Here is a 26887-nt window from a genome sequence, read left to right on the forward strand (position 1 = left end):
AGCTATACCCCTTTGCTGATTACAGCCTGTTTCGGTAAGCTGTTCCAAATACCCACAGCCTTACTAAAGTAGAAATTTTTAACATTTGCGGTAAAGAGGAAAATTGGAGATATAGGGAGGTAAAAGCATAACGAACACTACTGGATTTCCAGTGAATGGTCATAACACAACCACTCCTGTTACATACCTTAATTATTTTAGTAGACATAAAGAAAATGATGTACTTATAAATTCAACTTTAAAAGATAATTGAATTCAAAATTGCAAAAATAAATAAGCATATAATTAAACAAGACCAAAGTAATTAATTCTTTAATTCTTGAGTTATTAAAATAAAAAAATAAAATAAGCTAATCTGATGTAGCATGTGTCAAAATAACTTCTAATTGCCAGAAATATAAAAATATTTACAAGATGCAAAAGGATTGAATCTAAGGTAGCATATATGAAAATAACATTCGATTAGTCAATATACAGGGTGTTTCAAAATGAATAGTGGGGTTTCAACATCTTATAATATTTATTGCACCAAACATACAGCCACAAGTGATATATCAAATGAAAGAGAAACTCAAACAGTTTTACATAATAGCCTACAAGTGTTCAATGTGAGCACCATTCGTCACTCGGCACACGTCATAACGATATGCCAGTTCTTCCCAAACTTTGATGAGTGTCTCATTAGTAATTGCTGCAACAGCTGTTTCAATCCTGTTCCTTAATTCAGGAAGGTCGGCTGTCAGTGGAGGCACATACACACGGTCTTTAATAAAACCCCAAAGATAGAAATCACACGGCGTGAGGTCAGGTGACCGTGGAGGCCATGGGAAACAAGCCATGTCATTAGGCCCCTTACGGCCAATCCAGCGGTCGGGCATAGTTAGGTTAAGCCAATCGCGTACTTCATTATGCCAGTGAGGCGGCGCACCATCTTGCTGAAAGATGAAGTTTTCTGGTTCATCTTGTGTCAGTTGAGGGAAGAGCCATAGCTGTAAAGTATCCAGATAAGAAGTACCAGTTACAGATAAGAAGTACCAGTTAGAATGCGCACTGATACCAACAAACAAAACTTTGAGTTTCTCTTTCATTTGATATATCACTTGTGGCTGTAAGTTTGGTGTAATAAATATTATAATATGTTAAAACCCCACCATTCATTTTGAAACACCCTGTATTTAAATATTTGTAAGATGCAAACAGATTGAAATTTCAAACACGAGAAGCAATTTTTTGCGAAGTCTGAGTTTGTTCAACGTTGGCATGTTTAACATAAAATAAATTTATTTGTTTTTTATTAAAATTGATCAAAAAATATACTAATCTGTGGTAGCATATGCGAAAATAACATTTGATTAGCCAAAATATTTAAATATTAACAGGATGCAAAAAGATTGAAATTTCAAACACAAGAGCAACTTTCCGCGAAATCCGAGTAAGTTCAATATTGTCATGGTTTCCAAATTATTCCTTTGTTAATTAATGAAGTTAAACAAAAAATAAATTAATCTAAGGTACCATATGTCAAAACATCTTTCGGTTGTAAAAAACATCAAAATATTTATAAGATGCAAAAGGATTGAAATCCCAAACACGGAAGCAATTTTTCGCGATGTTGCATATTGAACAGATTTTCAGAAAATTGCATTGGGGAAATACTTTTTAAAAACTTTTAAGCACAATCCGATGATTTTTGAGAGAATTTAAGCACTAAGGAACTTTTTCAAGGCTTTAAAACTTTTTCAAGCTTTTCAAGCACTTGAAAATGAACTTTCTTTTTCAAGCACTTTTCAAGGTTTTTCAAGGATGTAAGAACCCTGTAGAACGGATCGGTGAATTGGACGTGCGGCCAAGAAGAGGACTCGTATGATTATGCAACATGAAAAAGATTTCCCGAGAACTTGTTTGACTTAGATTGCTCTTGTCAAAATTAAATTCCTAGTGCAGTTTTGCATTGAATAGAGACCCCCTGTTTTCATTTGCTGGGAAACTGTGTGTCAAAATTGTTGTAATGGCAAAAAAGATGAAGAAAACAAATTTAAAATTTGGATTATGAATATATTAAATAAAGGAAATTTAATAAACAATTGACACTTACTCATGAACGTTAGTATCATAGATTGAGTCACCCATTACTATTACTCTATATTTATGTGATCTAGGCAGCAGAGAAAAAGAATCTCCATCTCTCAATTTATATTGCTTTCCTTGTTTAAGGATCTTGCCCATTCTTTCATGAGTTGGTTTATAACAGCATGGATTTTTATGCATCTGCAAGAGTTTAAAAGCACACAATTTTTATGAGCAAAATATTTCAGATTTTGACAAGGGTAATATTAGATCTATAATACAACTCCTGAAATTCTCATGGAGTTAAATTGCACATCCCTGCCAATCGTTCTTCTCAAAAGTGCAGAAGACTTGAAAGAAGTTTTTTTTTTTTCTTGTTTACAACTTCCAAGAAACATGAACAAATTCATCCTGTAATGAAATAGTTGCAGCTTTTTTGTTCTAAACAAAAACGATTTTAAATGCTCAAGCTCATATCATTATCAAGGTTTCTAGCAAAGAACATTGTTTATTAGGATACACAAAATTGATTTCTTTTAGAAACTAAATCTGAGTCAAAGAAAAGATTTGTGGTTGCAAAGGGACAAGTTAAAGTACAATAAATAAATTTAAAACCATAATGAAAAAAATTTCATGATAAAAAAAATATTAACACTGGGTTAGAACATGTGCTACAAACAACAAACTGGTTAACATTAGAAGAAACGAAAAATATATTAGATAATTCAAAATAAAAATTCACTACTAGCAGTGAACTAGTTCTGTATCACTGAAATAATGACATCACCTTACAGTAGTTAATCCACTGCGATTATCCTTAGATTCATGTAAATTATTCGCACTTTGATGTATTCCACTAAATTATTACAGAGGTAATCGAAAATGGGAAACTTCTTGGAATCAGTCTTCTAGCCAGATCAGCAGACATTATCCACCATACAAGGGTGAATAACTATGAATGAGGAGATTACAATCATTCTATTAAATTCATCTTCATTCTAAGTATAAAAAAACATAAACTTCTCTAATCCTAAATTGACTGATCAAAAGCAAAATAAATCAGGCACTCAGCCAAAGGAGGAATGGCAAAAGTAGTAGAAGAAAGACATTTAAGCGCTAAGTTTCAACTCCATGCTTCCTTTTTACAGCAATGCTTGAACAGATTACGATGTCATCAGGACCGCCGTCATAGGGGGGGGGGGGTGAGGGGGGTGTCTCACCCTCCCAGTGATTTCATCCAGTCGGCAAAATCAGTTCAAAAGTCGGCATTTTCAATGTTTTGGAATTTTAAAGCCTTAATTGACAGAAATTAAACAAAAAAAAGTTAACATATTCATACAAAGTTATACATTTAACCTTTTGTTTCTTAGCGCAAGAGAAAATAATGAGTGGGATCTCCCCGTTTACATATTTTTTTTTTTTGCTCATACTATGTCGATTGCTTAGTTTGCGTCTGCTCATTTTGCCGAGACAATAAGCGTCCACTCAGAAAATTCAGTTAGAGTCGGCATTTTTGCTTTTTCAGTTGATTCTGTGTTCTAAATCTTTGAGTAAAGTAGTATGTAGCTTGACCATGTGCACGTTTTCACCTTTTATTGAAAAAGGAAAAACTAGAAAACATGTATATTTCGCGTACTGACGACTTTCATCTGAAAGCCCACCTGAAAGACATAATCAATTCGCCGACTGCTAATTGCACAGTATTCTCAATTTACCGACATTTACTTGAACAAAGTATCATTTTGCCGCCACTGTATCCAGGGACACCCCGAAATTAATTTTTTGGGGAAAATTCTCAATTTTCCGATTGATAAAATACGAATATGCAATGCACACATGAGAAGGGACATTCAGGAATTTTAAAAAATGCAATAATGTCTTAAAATTTGCCGAATAATCAGACAAATTTAGCCGAATAAGGACTTATGAAGGTCACTGGAACCTCCAATGGGCGCCGCCTTCCTGTACTCAATCGGCAATTTCAGCTACAATCAGCAATTTTTACTTTTAGAATGAATTCTAAGTTCACTATATCTTTGATAAAAGTTAAATGGAAGTGTGCACATTTTTACATTTTCTCATTTTAACAAACTTACAATGCAAATCATGAGTTCTAATAAGTATTTATACTGTAAATTTTAAAAAGATAACTCAATCTTTAAATATTATTTAGAAATATCTGGGAAGCTGTATCACACACGCATGAAGATTACCTGTGAGCAGCAGAGATGTAAGATTCAAATATTTTTTTTCAAAATAGTTATTCAATAAACTATATAGAAACTCACGGAAAGTCTCAGTTTAAAAACACAACTACATTAATAAACATGATAGCTTTGGACAGCGCACAGTGAACACATTTTAAAATTGAATCATCAATAAAAAAAAATCACAGCAAAGTGAAGAAATACATAGGGTGCAAAAATAAAAAAATTAAAATAGAGAGAAAGATTTTTTTACAACACAAAGTCCCATTGGTATGTATTTTAAGTGTTTGATTTTGAAACGAACTTCTGAATACACATTCAGCACCACTTCCCCTTTTTCTAGGCTGACGGGTAAAAACCAAAATAGTATTCTACTCACAGGGGTTATGCCTATTTGTCGACCACACAAGTTTATTGTATAACTAAAGCAAGACATTTGTCCGCCAATTGTAACACTCAGAAATGCCGTCATGGAGACAGCGTGGCGTAATCGCGTGTAGGGGTGACATTAAAAACGTCAGACTTTCAGGGGTCTTTTCTGATAAAAACCTTTCTCTGGAATCTGGAACTAGGAGCTTGAGGGAAAATTAGAGAAGAGTTTGATCAACTGTTGTTGTGTGCTTAGGACGGTTTGTTCGGACCCTGCTGTGTGAACTTTTTGCCTGAAGAAGGAAAAAGAAGGATTGGCGTTGAAGAGATACAAGTGCATTGAGTTTGTCCGGCTCCCGAGTTTGGCAGAAGACTTGAGTGACTATCCTGCATAGTTATTTTATTCATTATGAATTCCAAAAAAAAAAAAAAAGACTAGTCAAAGTTTTGAACTTCATTCGCATATGTGAATGAACAATAATTCTCATTGTGACAAGTAAGGAAAAATCTCAAAAAGCATTTTACTTGAATTTGAGAAAAAAAACGCTTTTGAAATGCAGCAGAAAAGGTATGATTATTTCAACGTAATATTTTCAAAGCATTATTTTAATCTTTCCCCATATATATATATATATATATATATATATATATATATATATATATATATATACATATATATATATATATATATATATATATATATATACATATATATATATACATATATATATATATATATATATATATATATATATATATATATATATATATATATATATATATATATATATATCTTCCGTTAAATATTGAAAAATAAGAGTTCTAAGTAAGTTGCTGGAATGAAAAATCGGTGTTAAAAGTTTCAAAAAAGAAAAGAAAAAGAGGGGGGGGGGCAAATGAATGTTTTTTTTTTTTGCTGTAAAATTTCAGAAGAAAATACAATCTTAAAATATTATTTAGGATCATTCAAACATGTACATCATTAAATTTACCATTTACCAAAACAAAGACAGCTGAAATACGTTTCAAACATTTTTTTAACCAATAGAGGAAAAAAAAATAGCCAGAGCGTTATAGAATTACATAAAAAGGTTCAATTAAAAAAAAAAACGATAGGTAAATAAACATGATAGCTTCCTAGGGCACACCCGTACAAAAATAAAGAAAATATGTTTCAAATAGAGGAAAAGATTCAAAATCTTGTCTAGAAAAGTCACACCAGTAACTCTAATGAGTGTTTAAAAAATGAGTTATGAAAAATTATCATAACATGAAAGTTATTAAGAGATTCAGGATTTCTGATATTTAAATAAAGTAAAAAAAGTTATCTTATTAGGTGTCACTAAAAAATACCACCTGTATTCAAAACGTTAAACGTTTAACCCTACCTCAATCGAAACTATAAAAGCTTTAAATTATCTTAGTCTGTAAGTTCAAAATGTTAACAGATAGTTTTAAGGTTGCATAATTTTGTACTTTAAACAATTAAAAACATTAGAGTGAAAATTGAAAATTTCGTCGTGAAAAACTAAAGCAGCTAAAATGTTTTTTAAAAAGAAAATCTGGAGGAGGATCTCCTACCTTTTTTTCTTTTAATAAATAAAATGATTTAGGGAAGTAACTTAGGAAGAAAGGACGGAGGAATCGCAGAACCTAACCATTTCCTTTTATCTTATGGTAATGAAATGTAATCTAAGTTGCGTTTTTAGAAACTTACTGCAGGAGGGCCCTATGACATCAACAAAGATCGTCTGAAACTTCGTTTTTTGGCATTCAATTTCGGAAAGTTGTCGAGAGAGAGAGAGCATCTGACCACAATCGCCTACAATAGCACTTTTAAGACCTCAATTTTCAAAAAAATTTCGAGCGAAATCACTTTGTATCACCTTCTCCTAACATCACCAATAGTCATTTAACGTTTAAAACTATATGTTTAGAACTACAATTCAAAAAACGCTTGAGGAAACACTCCGATCCTCCTTTCTTAAATCCTGTGGTGTAGCAATAAAGATTCTGTTTCGGAAGAGACCCAGATTCTTAGGTTCTTACCTCAAGGAGATTAAGACATTAAATATTTTTCATTGAACTACTAATTGGTTTCATTATAGATAATGCTAATTATTTATATCTGCTAATTATTAAGTAATAGTAGTTTAAAACACCAATACACTCCTATTTATTAAGTTTGGGTATTTTAAAAAGTGATAAATAACCTCAAAATTTATGCATGAGTTATGGACAGAAATGCTGACATGTTTTCTCCTTCAGTATTTCTGAATTTGGTGTTTGGGAGCTGACCCTGCTAAGAACATTGTAAAGGCTATCTTTTGCTTAGTTGGATGAGGGAGAGGAGTGGAAAGTCTTACCTAAAATTGTTTAAAACTTAAGACCCGAAAACCGCATTTTTGAAAACATTACGTAACTGCTTGGGAATCGGGGGCTCGCCCCCGAAAATCTTCCGAAATTAAAAGCCGAAAAACAAGGTTTTAGGCTCTCTTTGATCTCCAAGTCTCCAAGAAGGGTTATGCCCTTGGACCCTCTCCCTTGGCGCTGGGCCCCTCTCCTGGCTACGCCGGTAGCCAAATCCCCCGAACATCATCGCAGATTGCGTAAAAATACATTTTTCGAACATTATTCGCAGAAAATTTCCGGGGAGAGTCTATGAACCCCACTTTTTCCCACAACAATAAAAATACGCCATTCCCCTCTCCTTTCCTTAATATCACCAATGGTGGTCTATGATAGCATTTTTTGGAACTTAAATTTCACGAAATCGCCTAGGGAGTGCCCCTGAGCCCAAGCGGAACCAAACATTTCTTACTATCACCCGTTTAAGTCTTCAGTTTCGAAAAATTTCCTGAGCCTGCTCTCTCCCTAACATCGTCAAAGACTGTCTAAAGTTTCATTTTTAGAATCTATAGGGCAGAAACCTCCGAACACCACCTTTTCTAGCCTAACATTACTAGCATGATATAACTCATTTTGCAAATATCTCTCCCATACAGAGCAATTCTTCTGATTTGTATACTTGAAATCCTTATTTGTGCGCCCTGGAAACGTTCAGTCAGAATCAAGGTACTCGAAGATACCAAAACAAATGATAACCATGAAGGTCCCCCCTCCCCCCCCCCAACAATTATGTACAACATAATTAATTCACCATTATATTACAAAAAATTTTGAGTAGAAAATGTTCTTATGTGTTAAATTCTTATATGGATAAAATACGTTTTCTTTTTCTTTTTTTCGAATTTCCTCAGAATGTCTCCTCCAAAATTCCTTGTAATTCCTCATTGCCATTTTCTCTAGCTAATCTGCCACTGTCCACTGGACATCTGTAAATACCTACCCTCATTGCCGGAAGGGCGGCGACTTCTAGGAGACGGCAAATTCACACTATTTTTATGTTTTTTTCGTTGGAACTCAATTTTAAAACTTGAAAGATGGATAGGGGAGGCAGTTTCGATATTTGCTCCGCCTCAGAAAAAATGTAGATCCGTTACTGCCTACCCTCTCCCCTAAAGTATCCTTAAATAGCCTAAAACTGTGTTTTTAAAACTTTAATTTCGAAAAACCTTCGGAGGAGGGCCCCCGAACCCCCTATCCCTTCCTTCGCGTCAATAAAGATGGCATAAAATCTGTTTTTAGAAATTTCTATAGAAGAACTCCCGAAAACCACCTTTTCTAGAAAAAAGCCCCATATTGACTCTAGCGAAAAAGATGAAAATCAATCCACGATCCTCTTGCTTCTAATATAAACCAAAGCCTAAAATCATGTTTTTTGTATGCCAATTTCGGAAATTTTCCGGAGGACAGCAGTCTATCTTGACTTTAATCGAAATTAATGCATCCCCTTAGTATCACTGAAGCACTTAAGCTTGTCTACAATTGCATGTTCCAAACTGCAATATGTAACGAATTCTGGTCAAAGGCCCTGAATATATATATATATATATATATATATATATATATATATATATATATATATATATATATATATATATATATATATATATATATATATATATATATATATATATATAATGTGTGTACATATGTATCTGTCAGGTCGGCAAAATGTTACGAGTCAGTCGGCAAAATCAGTTTCAACACCCCCCAAACGAATGTACCTGGTGACGGCCCTGGATGTCATAAATATTTTCTTTAACCTGCAATGTCGTTGATGTATGCTTTCAGCCGCATCTCTCCACTTAGGATATATATATATATATATATATATATATATATATATATATATATATATATATATATATATATATATATATATATATATATATATACACACACACACTATAAGACCAAAAGTATTGGACACTTTCAAAAACTCACATTTTTACGGATTTATCGAGAAATAAAAGACTTATTGCTCTGTATTATTTTTTACATAAAAAGTATACTCTAGCTGTCATTTTCCAATAACAATTAAGTCTGCTATTCTATTTGAGGGACCAGCAACAAATTGAGGAAACAAAAAAGGTTTTTGATCATTTTTCATTGTAAATAGCTATAAATTTCAGAAATAAGTTAAAAACCTATCTAAAATTTATTTTTATATTTTCGTGAAAGTATCTTTTATACCCACGGAGATATAAGCATTTCTTTCAAAAATGCAATTTTTTTTGAACGTTTTCGGTTGTTATCATGCAGAGTTTTCCGTCAAACGTTACTAAACTTTCAGAATATTTGACAGCATATTAGAGAAACATAATAATAAAATTTGAAGTTAAAATTTTGAAAATTTACTGAAATAAGAACATTTAAAGCAATTAATTTTTCACAGCGCACAGGGCCTGATTAACGCACGGTCCGGCGGGTCCGCGGACCTGGGCACCACAAATTTAGGGGCACCAAAATAGCCTAGCCTAAATTCAGTTACTTACTTCCTTTTTTTTTTTTAAAGATCATTTTACTTTCTCTCAACTTTAAGGGAGAGGAGGCTCAATTTTTTTTAAAAATAAGCTCAAAACCTCATAAAGTTAAAAACATTTCGCGTAAAGAAGTCGTTGTCCCTTAGCTCTGGAATTTCAAAATAATTTCTCGGATGACATAGATGAACATTTTCCAGAAGAATTAACACACTTTCAAATTTTTGCAAAAGGTAACCTTCTCCTGGAGAATGTTTTAAAAGGATAAGATCACTAAACATTACACATACATTTCCGAATGTGGATTCACCCCTGCAGCTTCTTCTCTTACCTTGCCTATCAGCAGCTGTTCCAGTGAACGTTAATTTTCATTTTTGAAAAGAATAAAAAATCATTTGAGAAGCTGCGTTTCTCAGGATAATTTACAGGCGTTTTCCTCATTGACCATTGAAAATTCTGTGACATCAAACATAGATTTCAATTATTTGATCGACACATTTGCTTCTGTTAAAGCCAGAAAGAAGCTTTTTTAAAGCTTGATGTCAGAATTAGTAAGATTTTTTTTTTTTTTTTTGCAGTTTTAAATTGTTTTTCAACTCTTTTTTGTCTTAAGAGGCAATTTTAACTGTGATTAGTTTGGTGACTATCAAGTGTTTGGTATTCAAATCCCAGATTTCCTTTCAAATGTAGTAATGTTATTTTAAAATGTAGTTTCTAGTAATTAGGTTTCTAGTATGAAACATTGACTTTAAAATTGTGCAGATTTTCTCATGTGGGGGGGGGGGCACCAACATCTACTTAGGACCTGGGCACCAGTTTGGCTTGATCGGGCCCTGACAGCGCATGCACCAAAGATAGCAATTTATAACCTTCATAATTGGCAGCCCAGACATATCCATCATCTCATAAAAAAATTCCACCTTGATATCTTAAAAATCTAAAAAGTTATCAGTGATCTAATGAGCCGAATTTCTATAGTTCTTGGATAGGTGACGAATGGTAATGGGTTGTTCGCAAACTGGCAACACGAATTATTTGTGAACGATCCCTCACGATTCGTTGTCTAGCCAAGAATTATTAAAATTCGGCTCATTAGATTGCTGACAACTTTTTAGATTTTAAAGATATAAAGGTGGAATTTTTTTATGAGATGAAAGATATGTCTGGGCTGCCGATTACGAAGGTTATAAATTGCTATCTTTCGCGCATGCAAAGTGAAAAATTAAGGTTCATATTTCATTAAATATTCAATCTTTTAACTTCAAATTTTATTATTATGCTTCTCTAATATGCTGTTGATTATTCTAAAAGTTTAGTAACGCTTGATGGAAAACTCTACGTGATATGAACCGAAAACCTTCAAAAAAATTTGCATTTTTGAAAGAAATGCTTATATCTCCATGGGTATGAGAGATACGTTCACAAAAATATAAAAAGAAATTCTAGATAGGTTTTTAACTTATTTCTGAAATTTGTAGCTTATTCCCAACTATTTACAACGAAAAATGATCAAAAATCTTTTCTTGTTTCCTCAATTTGTTGTTCATCCTCTAAATGAATAGTAGACTTAATTTTTGATTCCATGGAACAATCAAAATGACCTACCATTTCTTTTCCATAAGCTTGCGAATAAAATTTTCCATAAGATGCTTCGGATATTGGTTCTCAGTTAGGATTGCAATTAAATTTTGAATTGCTGTCTTTAGATTTGTTTTATTATTGCAGATATTTTTATCTAGTGATTTGTGAGATAATTATATTTTTGAACACTTTTTCACTAAGACAACTGTGAAAATGAATTAAAGAATATAATTTGAAATCAAAATCATTACATTAATCATACAAAGCTATACGGGGATCTTTATTATTTAGTTGAATGTTGAGATCTAGGAAATTAACTGACTCATCCTTATTTGTTTGTTTCAGCAGTAGTTCATTTGGGTAAATTTCTTTATATAAATTGTGAAAATCATTGTTGTTAAAAATGATGATGTCATCAATATATTTAAAAGCTTCTAAACTGTTGTTTATTAAAAAAAATAGACTTGTAATAATGCAAAAAGATATTGGCAAATGCACTAGAAAAAGATGTACCCATTGGAATTCCATTGATCTGTCTGAATCCTAACTTTGACAAATATGAAACATACATCAATCTAGATAAACACTCTTGGATAAACCTAGTTAAATTTTGTATACTTGAGAATTACTTATTCAATGGTTCAAATTTCTACAGACAGATGGTTTTTTCCCTACCCTTGATGAGTAACCCCCGGATGAGGCCCCAGGGTATTTTGGGATTTTTTCAAATTTTCGTTTTTTCTTGTTCAATATTATATTGCTATTAAATTTATCGTCTACCAGTATCATAGAGCTGCCTTTGGCGCCTATTGAACTGAGTTGTAAAGTTCAATTTGATTGAATTGTCTAGATTACAATGACAGTACATGATAGTGTTTCTTGAAAAACATTAAAATAAATATTGGAAAAAAAATACAGGGAGAGATGCATGAAATACACCGCCAGCTCAGTCAATTCCAGACGAGGACTGCAGTTTCGTGCTTATTAGCACTCATCAGCCCGACGTCGAGAGCTTCCATGCAAATTAAGAACTTATTACTCTACTGATCTGCTGCATTATTATTGACTCTAAAATACAATACAATACAAGTATGAAGAGCAGCAACAGGCTCTGGGTCCAGTTAGGATGACCCTAGTCAATTTATTAGTCCCAATAAGATCAATAGCCTTCTTAAAGCTATCTACTCCCTTACGCATCACAGCCTTCTCTGGTAAGCTATTCCAAGTAACCATAACCCTGCTACACTTTTTTACAAATTTCCAGGTTAGCCAGAGATTTCAACCTTGACCCCTTGTCCTGCTTTCCATGCAAAAATTTAACCATTTAACTTCTTTCAGATTGATAAATTTAAACAATTGAATCATGTCCCTTCTGACTTTCTTTTGCTTCAGGCCATATACAGTCGAACCTCGTTAAACCGCCCCCCGAAAAACCGCCACCCTCTTAGTTCGCCAAGAAAGACTGAAAAAACACCTTTCCGTATTGGAATGTAGTACAAATTCCCTCATTAAACCGCCACCTCACTGTCCGCCAACCGCCATTGATTTTCCACGGAAACTATATACTCAAGCATGTTAAAAAAGCTGTTTAAACCGCCATATTGAAAGCAGGACTAGAGAAGATAAGACTATACAATGCCCTCTATTCAAAGAATGTAAGGCAGTTCAAAGTAGGAGATCAACCATTTACTAAAGCGTGACTACGTACACAGAAATCATGCATATGCCATCACTTGCACCTGCCACTTCTTGTTGCCCACAATGTGTTGCCCTTAACAAATTTCCCTAGATTAGTCACCAGGTAATTGTACAGCTTTCTTTCGCTCTCTGTCAACATTCAGCTCCACCTCTACTTTCTGGCCATTTACCCATTAAGCCGTCCCCTGCGAAGCTCAGTTCCCCAAGGAGCGCAGTCCTCAGTTTCAATGTCTCTAAGAATTCTTAACCTGAGCTTATCAGCTCTTCCATGTTTCTACTCTTCATTTTGACATTTCGCCTTTACTCAGCTATTCTACACCCCTTGGATCAGGTTTGGGGCTTGGGGGAGGGAGGGGGTGAGGCTAAACCTTTGACATTTTATGCAGGTTTTGCAAACGAATGTTGTTTTAGGTATCAGCGTTCTATAACATCCCGTTCTCTCATTTCGAAGAGCAAAAATGTCGAAAACTATCTTAAGCGTGCACAAAAAAATTCTAATTTGTGAGTTTAAGGGAAAAAATCAAGCCGCAAGCCAGCAATCTATTGCCAATCATTTCTCCGATATGCTGGGAAAAAAAATTAGCCGAAGAACCGTTGGAGATATTCTGCAGGAGAAACAAAAGTGGTTAGGATTAGAGAAATCATTACATACAGTCAAGAAGATAAAAACTGGGAAGCACGAAAATTTGGAAAATGCTCTACTCATGTGGATAACCCAAGTGAACGAAAATCACGGTGCTGTGACTGATGAAGTTATAAAGGAACAAGCAAAAATTTTTGGCAAAGAACTGAACGTTGAAAACTTTTCGTAAAGTAACGGTTGGCTCGACCGATTTTTGCCACCGAACACCACAGGAATTCTACAACCAATGGATGCTGGCATTATCAAATCGGTTAAGGCCCATTACAGACGGTTTTTGGTAAAGAAAACCGTGGAGGATATAAATGAAAATCGTAAATGTGATGTTACGTTGCAATTTACTTTGCAAAAAAAGCCTGGGATTGTGTAAGTGAGGACACAATCAAAAACTGTTAGAAACATACCGAATTGATAAGAGTCGATGCAAATGTTAACCAACAGATTTTTCAAGACCCTGCAATCACAGCTTTTAAGGAAACATTTCAAGAAGCGAATAAGGTGCTTAGCCTTGAAATGAACGCGGATGAATTTTTAAACATTGACCATGACGAGCCAATATTTGAAGTGTTGACAGATGAAGAAATAGTTAATTTTTTTAAAGCTCCTGAAGTATCAGACCACAGCGAATCGGATTGTGACGAAGAGGAATCAGAACCAAAAATCACCGGGAAAGAAGCACAGGATTACGTCAAAAAACTTACTCTACTTCGAACAAAACGAAAAAACTGACAGAGAAATGATTAACAATGTACTCCGTCTTGAAAAAAATGTGGATGAGTTATGTACCCGACAAAAAAAAAAAAAGGCACTTTAGATAGTTATTTTTCTAAACATTAAACTGGTTCATGCCGGTAAGTTTATCTTTTAAATATTTGTTTGTTTTATTTATTGTCTTAGTATCCTTTTTCTATTATGATTCAAAGATCAATTGGGTAGGGAAATACATATTTTTAACTATATTTTCTTAAAACCATGCATTTATGAAGGATAGGGGAAACCTCGTTAAACCGCCACCCTCGAATTTCCCCAACTTTTGGCCCGTCACTAAGGTTGGCGGTTTAACGAGGTTCGACTGTATATTAAGCTTTTAAGTCTTGTACAGTAAAACCTCTCTGAGCAGCCACCCGTCCGGTCAGAAAAAGGGTGGCCGCTCTTAAGGGTTTTGATTATTGAACTAGAATAAGACAACTAATGATATAACTCAACACTTTAAAATGATTTTTTAAGAAAATAAAGAAAAGAAAATGTTTACTCCATGATCTCTCCTTTTTAGGAAAAAATGATTCAACTCGTGTTTGTTTACAGTTTCCCAGAAACTACTTTTTCTTTTCAAATTTATTTTTAACTTAAAGCAAATCTCAAATTGAATCAGCAGCTATGACTTTGAATTAGGGATGATATCATCAATTTTCTCCAAAATTTGCAGGGTTGAAAACTACTTTTTGTTTTTCAAATAATACGAAAAACTTCATCATCAAACATCACGTGAAGGTCACAATTGTTTTTAAAAAATCATGAATGAATAAGGGAAAAAATTATCAAATACCTTAAAGCGAAAAATTATATTTCTTTTTCAATGAAAAAAAAATACCAGTCCTCATAGATTACCAAAACAGTCAATTAGAGAAACGATAGTTTACACACCTACATGTACCTTAGTCTCAAAATCCCCCTCCCTCCGAACCACATGCACCAAAACCAAGCACCACAAAAACACATAGATAACACCTGGTCGTTTGCTTAACGAAAGGATACATGTCAAAAAAAAAGGGGGGGGGGAAAGAAACCGTAGTAGCCAGTCTATTTCGATGCCCAGGCTGGCAACTACCCCAGCCTAGAGAGGGGTTTGAGTGGCCGATTTTAAGGGTAGATTTAACATTATATGAATAGGCCAAAAAAATCGTGTCTTGGGAAACTGGCCGCTAACAGGGGTTTCCGCCAAACAAGGGTAGCCGTTCGAGAGATTTCACTGTATAATAATCTAAATATGAAAGTCCTTTTACTAGCCTAGTAGCTCTTCTTTGAACTCTTTCTAATAAAGAAATATCTTTCTTGAGATAAGGAGATCAAAACTGAACAAAATACTCCAAATGAGGTATTACCAAACTTCAATATAAAGGCAGAATAATCTCCTTAGATTTGTTTGAAATACATCTATTGATAAACCCGAATATTCTATAGGTTTTGTTACTTGAAATGGTGCAGAGTCATTCCATGTCAAGTGACCTAGGGGTCCCCACTCGACCATCTCCGATTTGGATGAAATTTTATTGAGGTGTCAGTGTTTGCGCTCAACTATCCGTAACCTGGGTCCCAGGGACCCATTAATGAAATAGATTTGGGTCCTTTGGTGGAAAAAAAAGAGTCCCTTTAAATTTTAAACAGAAAATCTTAATATATAAATGAATAATATAAAAATATTTATATTTGGGGGAAAAAAGGCATGAAATAAAATAAATTGGATAATTTTGCCCTAATTTTTTGTGATTATCATTGTAAAATTATTTTCAAACAACACTTGCAAGACTTGGTAATGTGAGAAACTATTTGGTCAGTTACAACAAGTTTAACTCAAAATTTACTTTAAAAATGTATTTTACCATTAAATAAAAAACAAGTGCCTCTGATTGATCAAGAAAAAGAGATTGATCAAGAATTTCTTAGTCAAAAAAGTGAACAGCCTCCCCCCCCCCTCAATTATCATTGACAATTACATAATAATAAACTAAAAACCGCAAGCGAATGAACCCAACGCAAAAGTCGTGATCGCAAAAACGAAACATTTTCTCATATCAGGGTTGGCAGGTTTCTGCCGAGGCGGTAAAAACCACTGGTAGAAACCGGTTAAAACCGGCATGGCAAAAACCCCTTTCTGCCACATTTATGGCAGAAACTGACAGAAACTCAAAAAGTGACATAAATGCAATTCCTGACATACAACAGAAAATGTATAAGAAAAATAATTAAATATTAACCCAAATACAATTTATTTACAACACTCACCATTCAAAATCAAATTTTACATTGTTTTCACACTGCTGCAGCCTGTCACAAAGTTTTGACGCTGTTTCTAAACCTAACCAATTTCTCAATTTGTTGTGCACAATGGAGAAATTTGAAAAGATTCTTTCAATCACAGCAGAACTAGCAGGCATTATCCTCAAAGAACAAGCAAGATTCACAAAACTTTCATCTATAGCATTTTTTGAAACTGGACCACCATGCGGTATTTGGAGTAGTTGTTACAACGTGATTGGGAAAATAGGTTTTGGGAAAAGGGGCCGATTTGTTTTGTAAAGCAATGGTATAAAGTACATAATCAGGGTTAATATTTGTGAGTAAAGTGTGGGCACTTTCTTCTTGATTACATGATAAATTTACTCCCTAATACTTTGGATTGAGCATATAGGCGAGTAAATGATTATCAGTAACTGCTTGATTAAGCTCTTTGAGAATAGCTTTATTCAGTTATATTAAGTGTAAAATGACAAGTTCTTGTATTTTAGAGTTTAATGAAATAAAATAAATCTGTATTTATTTAAATATTTGATATATATATTACACTTTATATTAAATGCAAACAAAATAATTATAAGTAACAAACTGAAAAATTTGTTAGGTTTACAACATTACAAGGCTAAAATTTCTAACACATAGCAATTTCAACTATGATAAATTTTACTTTGCTCTGGAAATGTCAGTCTTGTTGTTTAACATATTTTTACACTAATTATTAAATAACTATTACATTAAGTTTTTGAAATGACAAAATGGAGTTATATTTTTCATTTTACTTAATTGCCTGTCATTAAGTAATTACTAGAGCTATTAAAAACGTTTTCTAGTTTTTGCCAGTTTCTACCAGTTTCTGCCGGTTTTTACCGGTTATAACCAGTTTCTGCCACTGGCAGGGCAAAAACCAGTTTCTGCCGGCAAAAAGCCAACCCTGTCTCATATGCAATTGCTCATTTGCAAAATTAAATCAGTATATTTGACTTTATTTTGACTCGTCCAAAATATCTGTTTCGGCTTTTGTGCTATTTTTAAAATCGCACCATTTTTAAAATGGCGCAATCGATTAATACCCGACTTTTGCAAGTCCAAATAAAAATAGCCCATCAGAAAGAGATGAATTACTAGAAGAGAAACAAGGTTAACGTGCTTTTGTATCAAATTCAAGTACTCATAAGCAATTTAAGAAGAAAAATGTGAAGTTCAGAACTTTGTGTTCAATGTGATCCGGAAAATGTTCCCCATTTTTTTTCTCCCCTCCTTTTATTGGGGATGTAAAATAGTGATTTTCAAAAGTAATTCTGGTTACATGAATGCAAAATAGCTATATTTTTATTGTACAGTTGTCTTGTATTAATCCTGAAGATTGCATTGAAACCACTCTTACTATAGTCTTTATTGCTGTTTTCAGGAATTCCTCAAGATAAATGTTGAGGGAGAGCTTATTTTTAAAATACAGTACAATGGGCTATTTATGAACTTGCAATATTTTGCACCCTGAGCTCTGCCCAGGAGGTCACTGTAAGCTCCAGTCTTATCACTAAAATTCCATTGACTGGTCAACAATAGGGGTGTGTTTGAATAGCTAATAAAGAGATAGGGTCTTTTTAATCCCTTTCTGTTGATTCTCCTGGTCATTGAAGCTTAAAAGCATTTACTAAATATATTTTTAGCATTTTCTCCGAATTTTTTCTGGTTCTTATCTTTTGGGTTTTCTGGGTCCCTGGGACCTGTGTGTGGTTTTTTGCGTAAGTTGAGTCCCTATCCCGCGAATTTGCGTAAAAAACCCGCTATAGCACGTAAATGCGAACCCTGGGTGTAGAGATACTTTTGAAACTTACCTATGCAAATTTTCAGCTTCCGAGATCTAAATCCTGAGGCTCTAGGATCTCCGAAATATATGATCCAAAATGGCAGATCAGTTTTTTATGCCAAATTGCCAAGTGTAGAATAAATTTACAGAACATTTTATCACACTGGAAGCCTGAAATTGTAGGCACTTAAAGTATGTTTGGCTGTTAATACATTTAAGTATCTTTTATGAGTTTCAGCCTGTTAAATTTTGTGTGACATGCGCGTGAACTTGTGAAAAAGCGCGATGGTTAAAAATTTTTCTGGATTTTAAGTTGTCATAAAATCTGAACAAAAGTAATTCAAAAGCTCGTGATATGTGATTCCATAGTAAAAATGCTTGTTTTTAATGGGCTAGAGTTGTAGAGCTTAAATATCTATTTTCTAAAAGATATTATGATTCAAAGTGGCTATAAAAAAACTGTTCAAAAAAAAGCCTATTTTCAAAACACTATATCTCAAGTTTGTCAATTAGGATCTTCTTTTTGTTTATACCACTAGAAAGAACACACTTTTTCCTTTCTAAATAAGTTTTTCTTCGATGGTGTTCCTTCGAATAAGGATAAAAAAGAGCTTGAAATTATGTCTGTCGTAACGAATTGCCATGTTTAATCTCAGATTATGGGACATTTTATAACACTGGAAGTCTAAAATTTTAGGAGCTCAAAGTATTTTTCTTTGTCAATACGTTCTAGTATTTTTGTGAATTTGAGTTCATTAACTTTTGTGTAGCACGTATGCAAAGTCTCGACAAAACGTAGCAGGGAAACTTTTTCCTGGATTTTAGAATCATAAATTCTGAACAAAAATGATTCAAATGCTCAAACTTTGTAATTCTATAGTCAATATGCATGTTTTTAATGGGTTATAGTTGCAGAGCATAAATATTGATTTTCTGAAAGATATTGGCATCCAAAGTGGCTATCAAAATAGTTCACTAGAAAAATAGCCGGTTTTTAATGCCCTGTAGCTCAAGTTAGTCACTTTGTATCAGAGGCATAACTTGGCCACGTAAAGTAGGGGAGGCAACCTTTTTTTTCAAGGGAAATTTTTTTGATTCATATTTTGCCATCCAACTAAAATTCTAAAAAAAATTTACTTTTTCAAAAAATAAATGAATTAAAGAAATCATAATAACTTTTAACGCAATGTACGTTATTCAGTTTAAACAGAATAGAGCTACAGAGAGTAATGCGCACATACATCCGGAGAAGTATCACTCTTTCCCAAAAAAAATGCTGATACTCTTTTGTTGTTGTATTTATAGTTTACATGATCACTGGAGCCAAACAGTTTTGCTTACGTTTTGTAATCCTAAAGTAAGGATATCGTTTTCTAAGTTGCGTTGGTTTTAATTCTTGAATAATTTCATGGACTAATTGGAAAATTCAGGGAATTCTGTACTTTGGAAATGATTTTTCTTTCTTTCCGAAGTTGTTTTCCAGGATCCCAGGAATGAAGAATCTGTACAGTGTATAACACATTGCTATTAGTGACCTATGCCCTGAACCAAAGTAATATTCTACTTCAGTGACGCAATCAGAAATAAATAGGGGGGGGGAGGTGGGGGCACATTTAAAAAGAAAAGAAAAATTTAGAACTGATAGGAAAGTGGGGTTCAGGGGTTATGGAAAAATTTTTTGGAAACTTTTAGCTTCAAAAACGCAATTTTAGACTTTATTCGTTGATGTTAGGGTGACAAAAGGTACAGGCGTCTCAGCGGAATTTCTAGAACTTGAAGCTTTAAAAACGAGATTATAGGCCATATTTTATCGACGTTAGAGTAACGGATGGAGCTCAAGGACTGTCCCTGATAGATTTTTTTTATAGGTTGAAATCAGTTCCTCCTTTCCCTGCTTTCGACATTGAAGTTTAAAAACGCAATTTTAGACAAACGTTGAAGATTTTACAAGAAGGAGGTTCTGAAGCTCTTCCCTGGTAAATTTTTTAAAATTATGGTGCTAAAAACTAAAGCAATGTTTTATAATCAGGGGCTATTCCACTAAAAAATTTTTTTTAAGTATAGTTTAAAAAACCAAACTGCTTATGACATTGGAGGATGGCGGCATAGGGACCCTTGCACGAATATTTTCTGAAATTCAAGTCTTAAAACGCGGTTGTAAGACCATATTTTGTAATACTAGGGCCAGTAATTTTTCGAAATTAAAACTCCAAAAACGTAATTTTAAGCGATTTTTGATGTTGTTCGGTAATTGGGGGCTTTCCCCTGGAAAATTCGCGAAATTGAAACTTGAAAATGAAATGTCAAATGCTCCATAATGCTTCCAGTGTGTGTGTGGGGGAGAGGGGGCTCTTCGGAGGAGCAGCATTTTGATAACTTTCTTATTTTTAGACGAACTAGGAAAAAAAAAGAGAAAAAATAGGACGGAGTGGTGGGGGCGATTGCTGATCAATAAACTGTTACTTTTGAATATTTTTTATTCAAAGATTTATTTTTAAAAGAAATTAAGATTTTCACATAACATTACTATTAATTTCTAAAAATTACTTTGTTTTCGAAAGACGTCTTCTCATCAACAATAAAGAATAGTTTTAAAAAACATTCAACTCAAACATCAGGGGTCTGTCCAAGATTTTTCACAGGGTCCGTTTTTTGTGAAAAATCAAATAATTTTGTGAAAAATGAATTAATTTTGTGAAAAATCAAAAAATTTCGCAAAAAAAAAAAAATTTTTTTTCAAACGAAATTTTAGAATTTAGAGATGGCACAAACTGCATCAATTAAACTTAAAGTTGAGTGTTTTCCTCTTCTACGTCGAGAAAATCATTCTGGATTTTTTTTCCGATATTTGGCGGCGGGGGGGGGGCATCGCTCTTTCAAGTATCAATATTTATCTATCATTCTGCGTTATGTTAAATTATACTAGATATATTTCTGTACAGTACTTAAAATAATTGTATAACAAAAATATAAATAAACAAAATAAAATTCAGAATAGGGTTCAGCATTCAACTTTTTGACCCAAGACACTCTTAAAAAGCACAGAATTTCGTTTAAAACTTATAAATTCCGTGATTTTAACAAAAATAAAAAGATATTTCAATTATTTACCTCTTAACAAAGCGTAATAATCATTAAAAATTCGAAAAATCGGATTCCCATAGCGGATGCAAAGAGATCGCAAATCTCAAAGTGAAGGCATCAAAAGTATAAAAACGGCTTGTAAAAGAAATATTTTTGATAAAATTATTTTAAAATTGCATTTTAGAGTCCTATGATAAACATATCATTAATATCTGTGGCCAAAGTTGACCCAAAAAATAAAATAAAATCAACCATCTATTTAGCATTTTAATTTTTGACTCATAACAGAAAATAGAATTTTGCTTTAAAAATTTGAAATGAGAGTTCTAACAGAAATAAAGAGACTTTTCATTTATTTGAATCCTAATAAAGCGAAGTTAGCTTGAAAAAAGAACAAAATATGATTCTCATATCGGATGTTAAAAGATTGCATTTTTCAAAATGTAGACATCTAAAGAAAAAAAAAAACTGTAATTAAAAGAGTTTATTTAAAGTTAATCATCCTTTTCAGCATCGAAAAATCAAAACCCATATAATTTTCTCCCAAAATAACAATTAAACATCGCACGCACCCACCGCACCCACACAGTAAAAACGCAAATATTGACAAGCTGGCAAAATGATGAGAATATTTTCTAATCAAGTCATTATAAAGGTTCAACGCCAGACGCTAGGTGGTGATAATTTTGAAGTTGGTAACACTATCTGAAGCGATCATATTTTTTCCACACCCTTACTATCCCTTTGCAGTTCTTAGTTCATTTCGCAGATATATATTATTATTGTTTATTAAATCATGAGCGGAGAAAAGTGCTTACCAGAAAAGTTTCAGAAAAGTTTACAAAAACACCGCTGCTAATTAGCTGTGATAAAACAAACAACCATTATATTTATTTGGCAGTAGCAATTATTTATCGCTTGCAGGAGCATCCCAAGAGTGCCGATTTTTTTTTTTTTTTTTCAAAATTAGCCGATTTTGTATAAGCTGATCCCTCTAATTTGACTTAAAAAAAGGTTCCAAAAATTATTGGTTTATACACAGAAATATGCGTTATTTTGCTTTCAGATTTGCTCTTTCAATAAACAATTTGACAGATCCGATCTTGTTTATCAGAATTTTGTGAAGGGTCTGTTTTGTTTGATCGGGATTTTGTGAAAGGTCCGTTTTGGTTGATCAAATTTTTGTGAAGGGTCCGTTATCGGACCCAAATATCCTCTGGCCAGACCCCTGAACATTCTATGGGGCTCAGGCTTTAAGCTTCCTTTCTGGTTGTACCACTGTTCTATTTTGACCCGTCCATTACATGGTTGGTTGTTCATTCATGTGAGCTCCAATTATAGGATTAAAAGTAAATTTCGCTTTAAGAAAAACTTCGGCATTTTGCAGCAACATTTCTGCTCTTTCTCGAAAACAGTTATTTTTTTGGTCATGTAATCCTAGTTTACTACCAAAATTTTGTAAACTAGGATTACATGCCTATATGTATTGTGAGGGGGGGAGATGTTCATCATCACTTCGGGATTAGGCGATCAGGTACACGGGCTTCTTCTGGGCTTCAGTTGCGCCGCCTTGGTGCAGTTTAAAAACAGATTATTTATAGGTTGAAATTATTCTAATATACTACTTATATAATAAATAACTACTTATATAATAAAATCTAATATAATACTTATACTAATTGATGGTTGAAGACAAGGATACATCTTTTGCATATAATTCATGAAAATTGCATTGATAATATGTGAATTACATTTTATTATCATTTGAAAATAATATATAGATCATTTGACAAAAAATTTTAAAATATCCTTTGCTTAAGAACTAGGGAGACAAAATAATACTTTGCCCATAGCTCAAAAAAGAGTAGGGGGGCACTTGCCCCCCTAGTTTACACCAATGCCTTGTATCTTCTTTTCGTTGGTACCATGAGAAAGAACATATTTTTTCCCATTAAAAGTTTTTCTATTCTATGGTGTTCTTTCAGATAAGCGTGAAAAAATGAGCAAGAAATACTTCTGTCGTTAGCCAGAAAATCTCGTTCTACAATAAATAAAGAATGGTGAATGCCGTCACAACCAACTTATAGGGATTATGCAACTGTTATAAGTCAGAAATAGCTTTTTATTAATAATTTAAAAAGACACTTTGCAAATGAAATTGATAAAAAAAGAAAATTATCTTGTTCTGTCTGATGTATCAGTCTGCTTCCTGAACAAAATACTTTTCTGATTCTAACATACTTATTTTTATAGGAAAAAATATGTTCTTTCTCATGGTATCAACACAAAGAAGATACAAAGTGACAAACTTGAGCAAACAGGCTATTTTTCCTGTGAACTATTTTGATAGGCACTTTGGATGTCAATATCTTTCAGAAAATCAATATTTATGCTCTGCAACTATAACCCATTAAAAACATGCATATTGAAAATATAATTACAAAGTTCGAGCATTTGAATCATTTTTGTTGAGAATTTATGACATTCGAAAATCCAGGAAAAAATTTCTCTGCTGCGTTTTGTCAAGACTTTGCATATGTGCTACACAAAAGTTAATGAACTCAAATTCACAAAAATACTAGAACGTATTGACAACCAAGATTACTTTAAGCTCCTAAAATTTCAGGCTTCTAGTGTTAAAAATGTCCCATAATCTGAGATTAAACATGGCAATTTGTTATGACAGGCATAATTTCAAGCTGGTTTTTTATCCTTATTCGAAAGAACACCAGGGTCATTTCACGGTAATTTAGACATTTATGTAGAGTCCGTAATATGACCTTTTTTTGCCATAACTTTTTAATTTACAGTTTTATTAGCATATTATTTTATTTTGAGCTTTTCCTGCCAACACACCAACTCAAATAAACATAATTTGCAAATCAAAACATAAATTAAAAAGTTACGGCAAAAAAAGGTCACATTACGGACTCTACATAAATGTCAAAAATACCGTGAAATGGCCCACCATCGAAAAAAAAAACTTTTTTTGAAAGGAAAAATGTGTTCTTTCTAATGGTATAAATGAAAAGAAGATGAGAGGTGACAAATTTGAGCTATAGCACTTTGAAAATAGGCTATTTTTCACTTGAACGGTTTTCATAGCCACTTTGGATAACAATACCTTTTAGAAAATAGATATTTAAGCTCTGCAACTGTAACTCATTAAAAACAAGCATTTTTGCAATGGAATTATGCAGCATGAGCTTTTAAATTATTTTTGTTCAAATTTTATGACAACCTAAAATACAGGAAAAGTTTTCCCAATCACGCTTTTTCACAAGTTCATGCGCATGTAACACGAAATTTAACGGACCCAAATTCATAAAAAGTACTTGAATATATTGATGGCCAAACGTACTTTAAGCGCCTAAAATTTCAGCCTTCCAGTGTGATAAAATTTTCTGTAAACTTGGTGTAAACTTGGCAATTTGGCACAAAAAGCTAATCCGCCATCTTGGATCACATTTTTCGGAGATCCTTGACCCTCAGGATTTGGATCTAGGAAGTTGAAAATTTGCATAGGCTAGTTTCAAAGGCATCTCTATGCCTCTATAAAATTTTATCCAAATCAGAGATGTTTGAGTGGGGACGGTTTGAAAAATTAGTTCATTTGATGTGGAATGACTCAGCACTGTTGACTACACTTGAAGTCCTGATTTATTAAGACACCCAGGTCAATAACGTTTTCCGCCTGACTAATGACCAAACCCTGTAAATAATAACTTGTACGCTTATTCCCATGGTCTAAATGCAGCACTTGACATTCCTCAACATTAGATGCCATATCCCATTTATTGTCCACTTAGTAATTTAATCTAAATCACCTTGCATCTGTTTTACTTATTCTTCATTTTCTACAAGGCATGGGTGCCCATATAGGGGGCAAGTGGGGGCTCAAGCCCCCCCCCCCTTAGAAATGAGAACTTCCTTGCTTTTAGTACCTCTCTCTTTGCCAGAATGTAAAAACATTTCTTTTCCAGCTATTAATGAATAAGTTATAAAAAATGAAATTTTAATGTCTCTAATCCGTACTAAAATCGGTTTCCATGGGGAAAATATCCTGCTAAACCTTGGAGGAAATATCTGAGCCCTCCCCTTAAAATTTTGTATATGTGTGCTCATGCTACAAGACCCATAATTTTGACTTCATCAGCAAAACGATTCATGTTATCAGAAATATTTTCATGACTCTTTCAAAAAAATAAATAAATAATTAAACAAAAGGTGCCCTGAAGTGATATTTGAGGAACCCCACTAAAAATCTCACTTCATTTAGAATGATCTTCCCTTACAGTTATTCATTGTTTCCTCTCAGTCAGCCACTTTCTAACCTAACATAACAGTAGGGAAGGATGACAAAATTTCTAAGTGTTTTCTACAGACATTTCTGAAACATTTATTTGTTTATACATGCACAGTAAGTAAATTTTTTACATAAAGAATTAGTAAGAGGTCCCTCATTTGGGATTAAAATAAAAAGTAAATCAAAAAAAAAAAAAAAGAACATCCAACAAATATATGAATTAAATTAGTCAATAAATGCAAGTTAATGAAAAAATGAAAAAACATTAAATTTGCACTCAGGAAGAAAGTAAAGAAAATTATAACTTACAGGAGTAAGAATGATATCTCCACTATTTGTAATTTCTAAAGATGCATGATTTCTGGAAACTCGAATGTCGCGACACTAAAATATAAGAGTAATTTTCTCAATATTTTGCAACTAATTAGATGTATTCATAATGCCAAATCTAAAAGTTTTGAATATAAACTTAACAAAATGGCTTACGATAAAAATAATAATGTAACACGAGGGTAAAATACTGGTAGTTCACAAGAACAACTTCTTGCTTATTTTATTGAACTATCATGAGAATAAAAAATCAATTAAAAAATATATGCTAAAAAAAATGTATACCAATACAGTTGCGTCTGCTTATAGCGAAGAAGTCGAAGGAGGCCGAATAAAATTTTTGTTACAGCCAAACTTTTGTGATAAAAAGGATAAAAATAAGCAGTAAAACATGAAGAGAAACTGAAGTTATTATGTAATAAAAAATAAATTCGTTATCTGTGGCTTTGGCTTCGCTATAAACAGGTGCAAGTAGTTAAAAAATCAAAAGCAGCAAAATATTTACTAAAAGGGTTTAGTGGATTGGAATTTCAAACAGATTTTTTTTTTCATTCATTAATATGAGCGTGTGGGTATATGGCAGTTGATTTTACACACATATAAATTAGATAGTATACTGCACATACACATAGTAAACCATGGTTACAGCAACCTCAAAAAGTTAGTGGTGTTTATAATCTTAAGAGATTTTAGAAATTGCAAATCTATTTACTCACAGTAAACAGAAAAAAATCATTACAGTAGACTATAATTTTACATTACACAAGGTTTAAGATTTGACATCTTTATTTTGTTTTATGTGGATGCATTTTGATTCCATGCATAAGTGGCATTGCAAACATAGCAAGTTTTAACCTCCTTCAGAATCTACACTTCTAAGATTGTTGATTGCAT

The 26887-nt window shown here is 33.1% G+C and overlaps 1 protein-coding gene across 1 annotated transcript in view; it reads right to left on the reverse strand.

Annotated features, from left to right (window-relative positions):
* The window catches only part of LOC129218489 (aprataxin and PNK-like factor), a 67802-nt gene that overhangs the window by 29009 nt on the left and 11906 nt on the right, over window positions 1–26887 (reverse strand). Inside the window, exons 2-3 of the mRNA XM_054852772.1 lie at window positions 25973–26047; window positions 2096–2268 (exon numbers count right to left, since the gene is read on the reverse strand). Of these exons, the coding sequence (XP_054708747.1) occupies window positions 2096–2268; window positions 25973–26047 (248 nt within the window). The remainder of the gene's footprint in view (window positions 1–2095; window positions 2269–25972; window positions 26048–26887) is intronic.

Source organism: Uloborus diversus, chromosome 3 (genome assembly GCF_026930045.1).
Source record: "Uloborus diversus isolate 005 chromosome 3, Udiv.v.3.1, whole genome shotgun sequence".
Lineage (NCBI taxonomy): Eukaryota > Metazoa > Arthropoda > Arachnida > Araneae > Uloboridae > Uloborus > Uloborus diversus.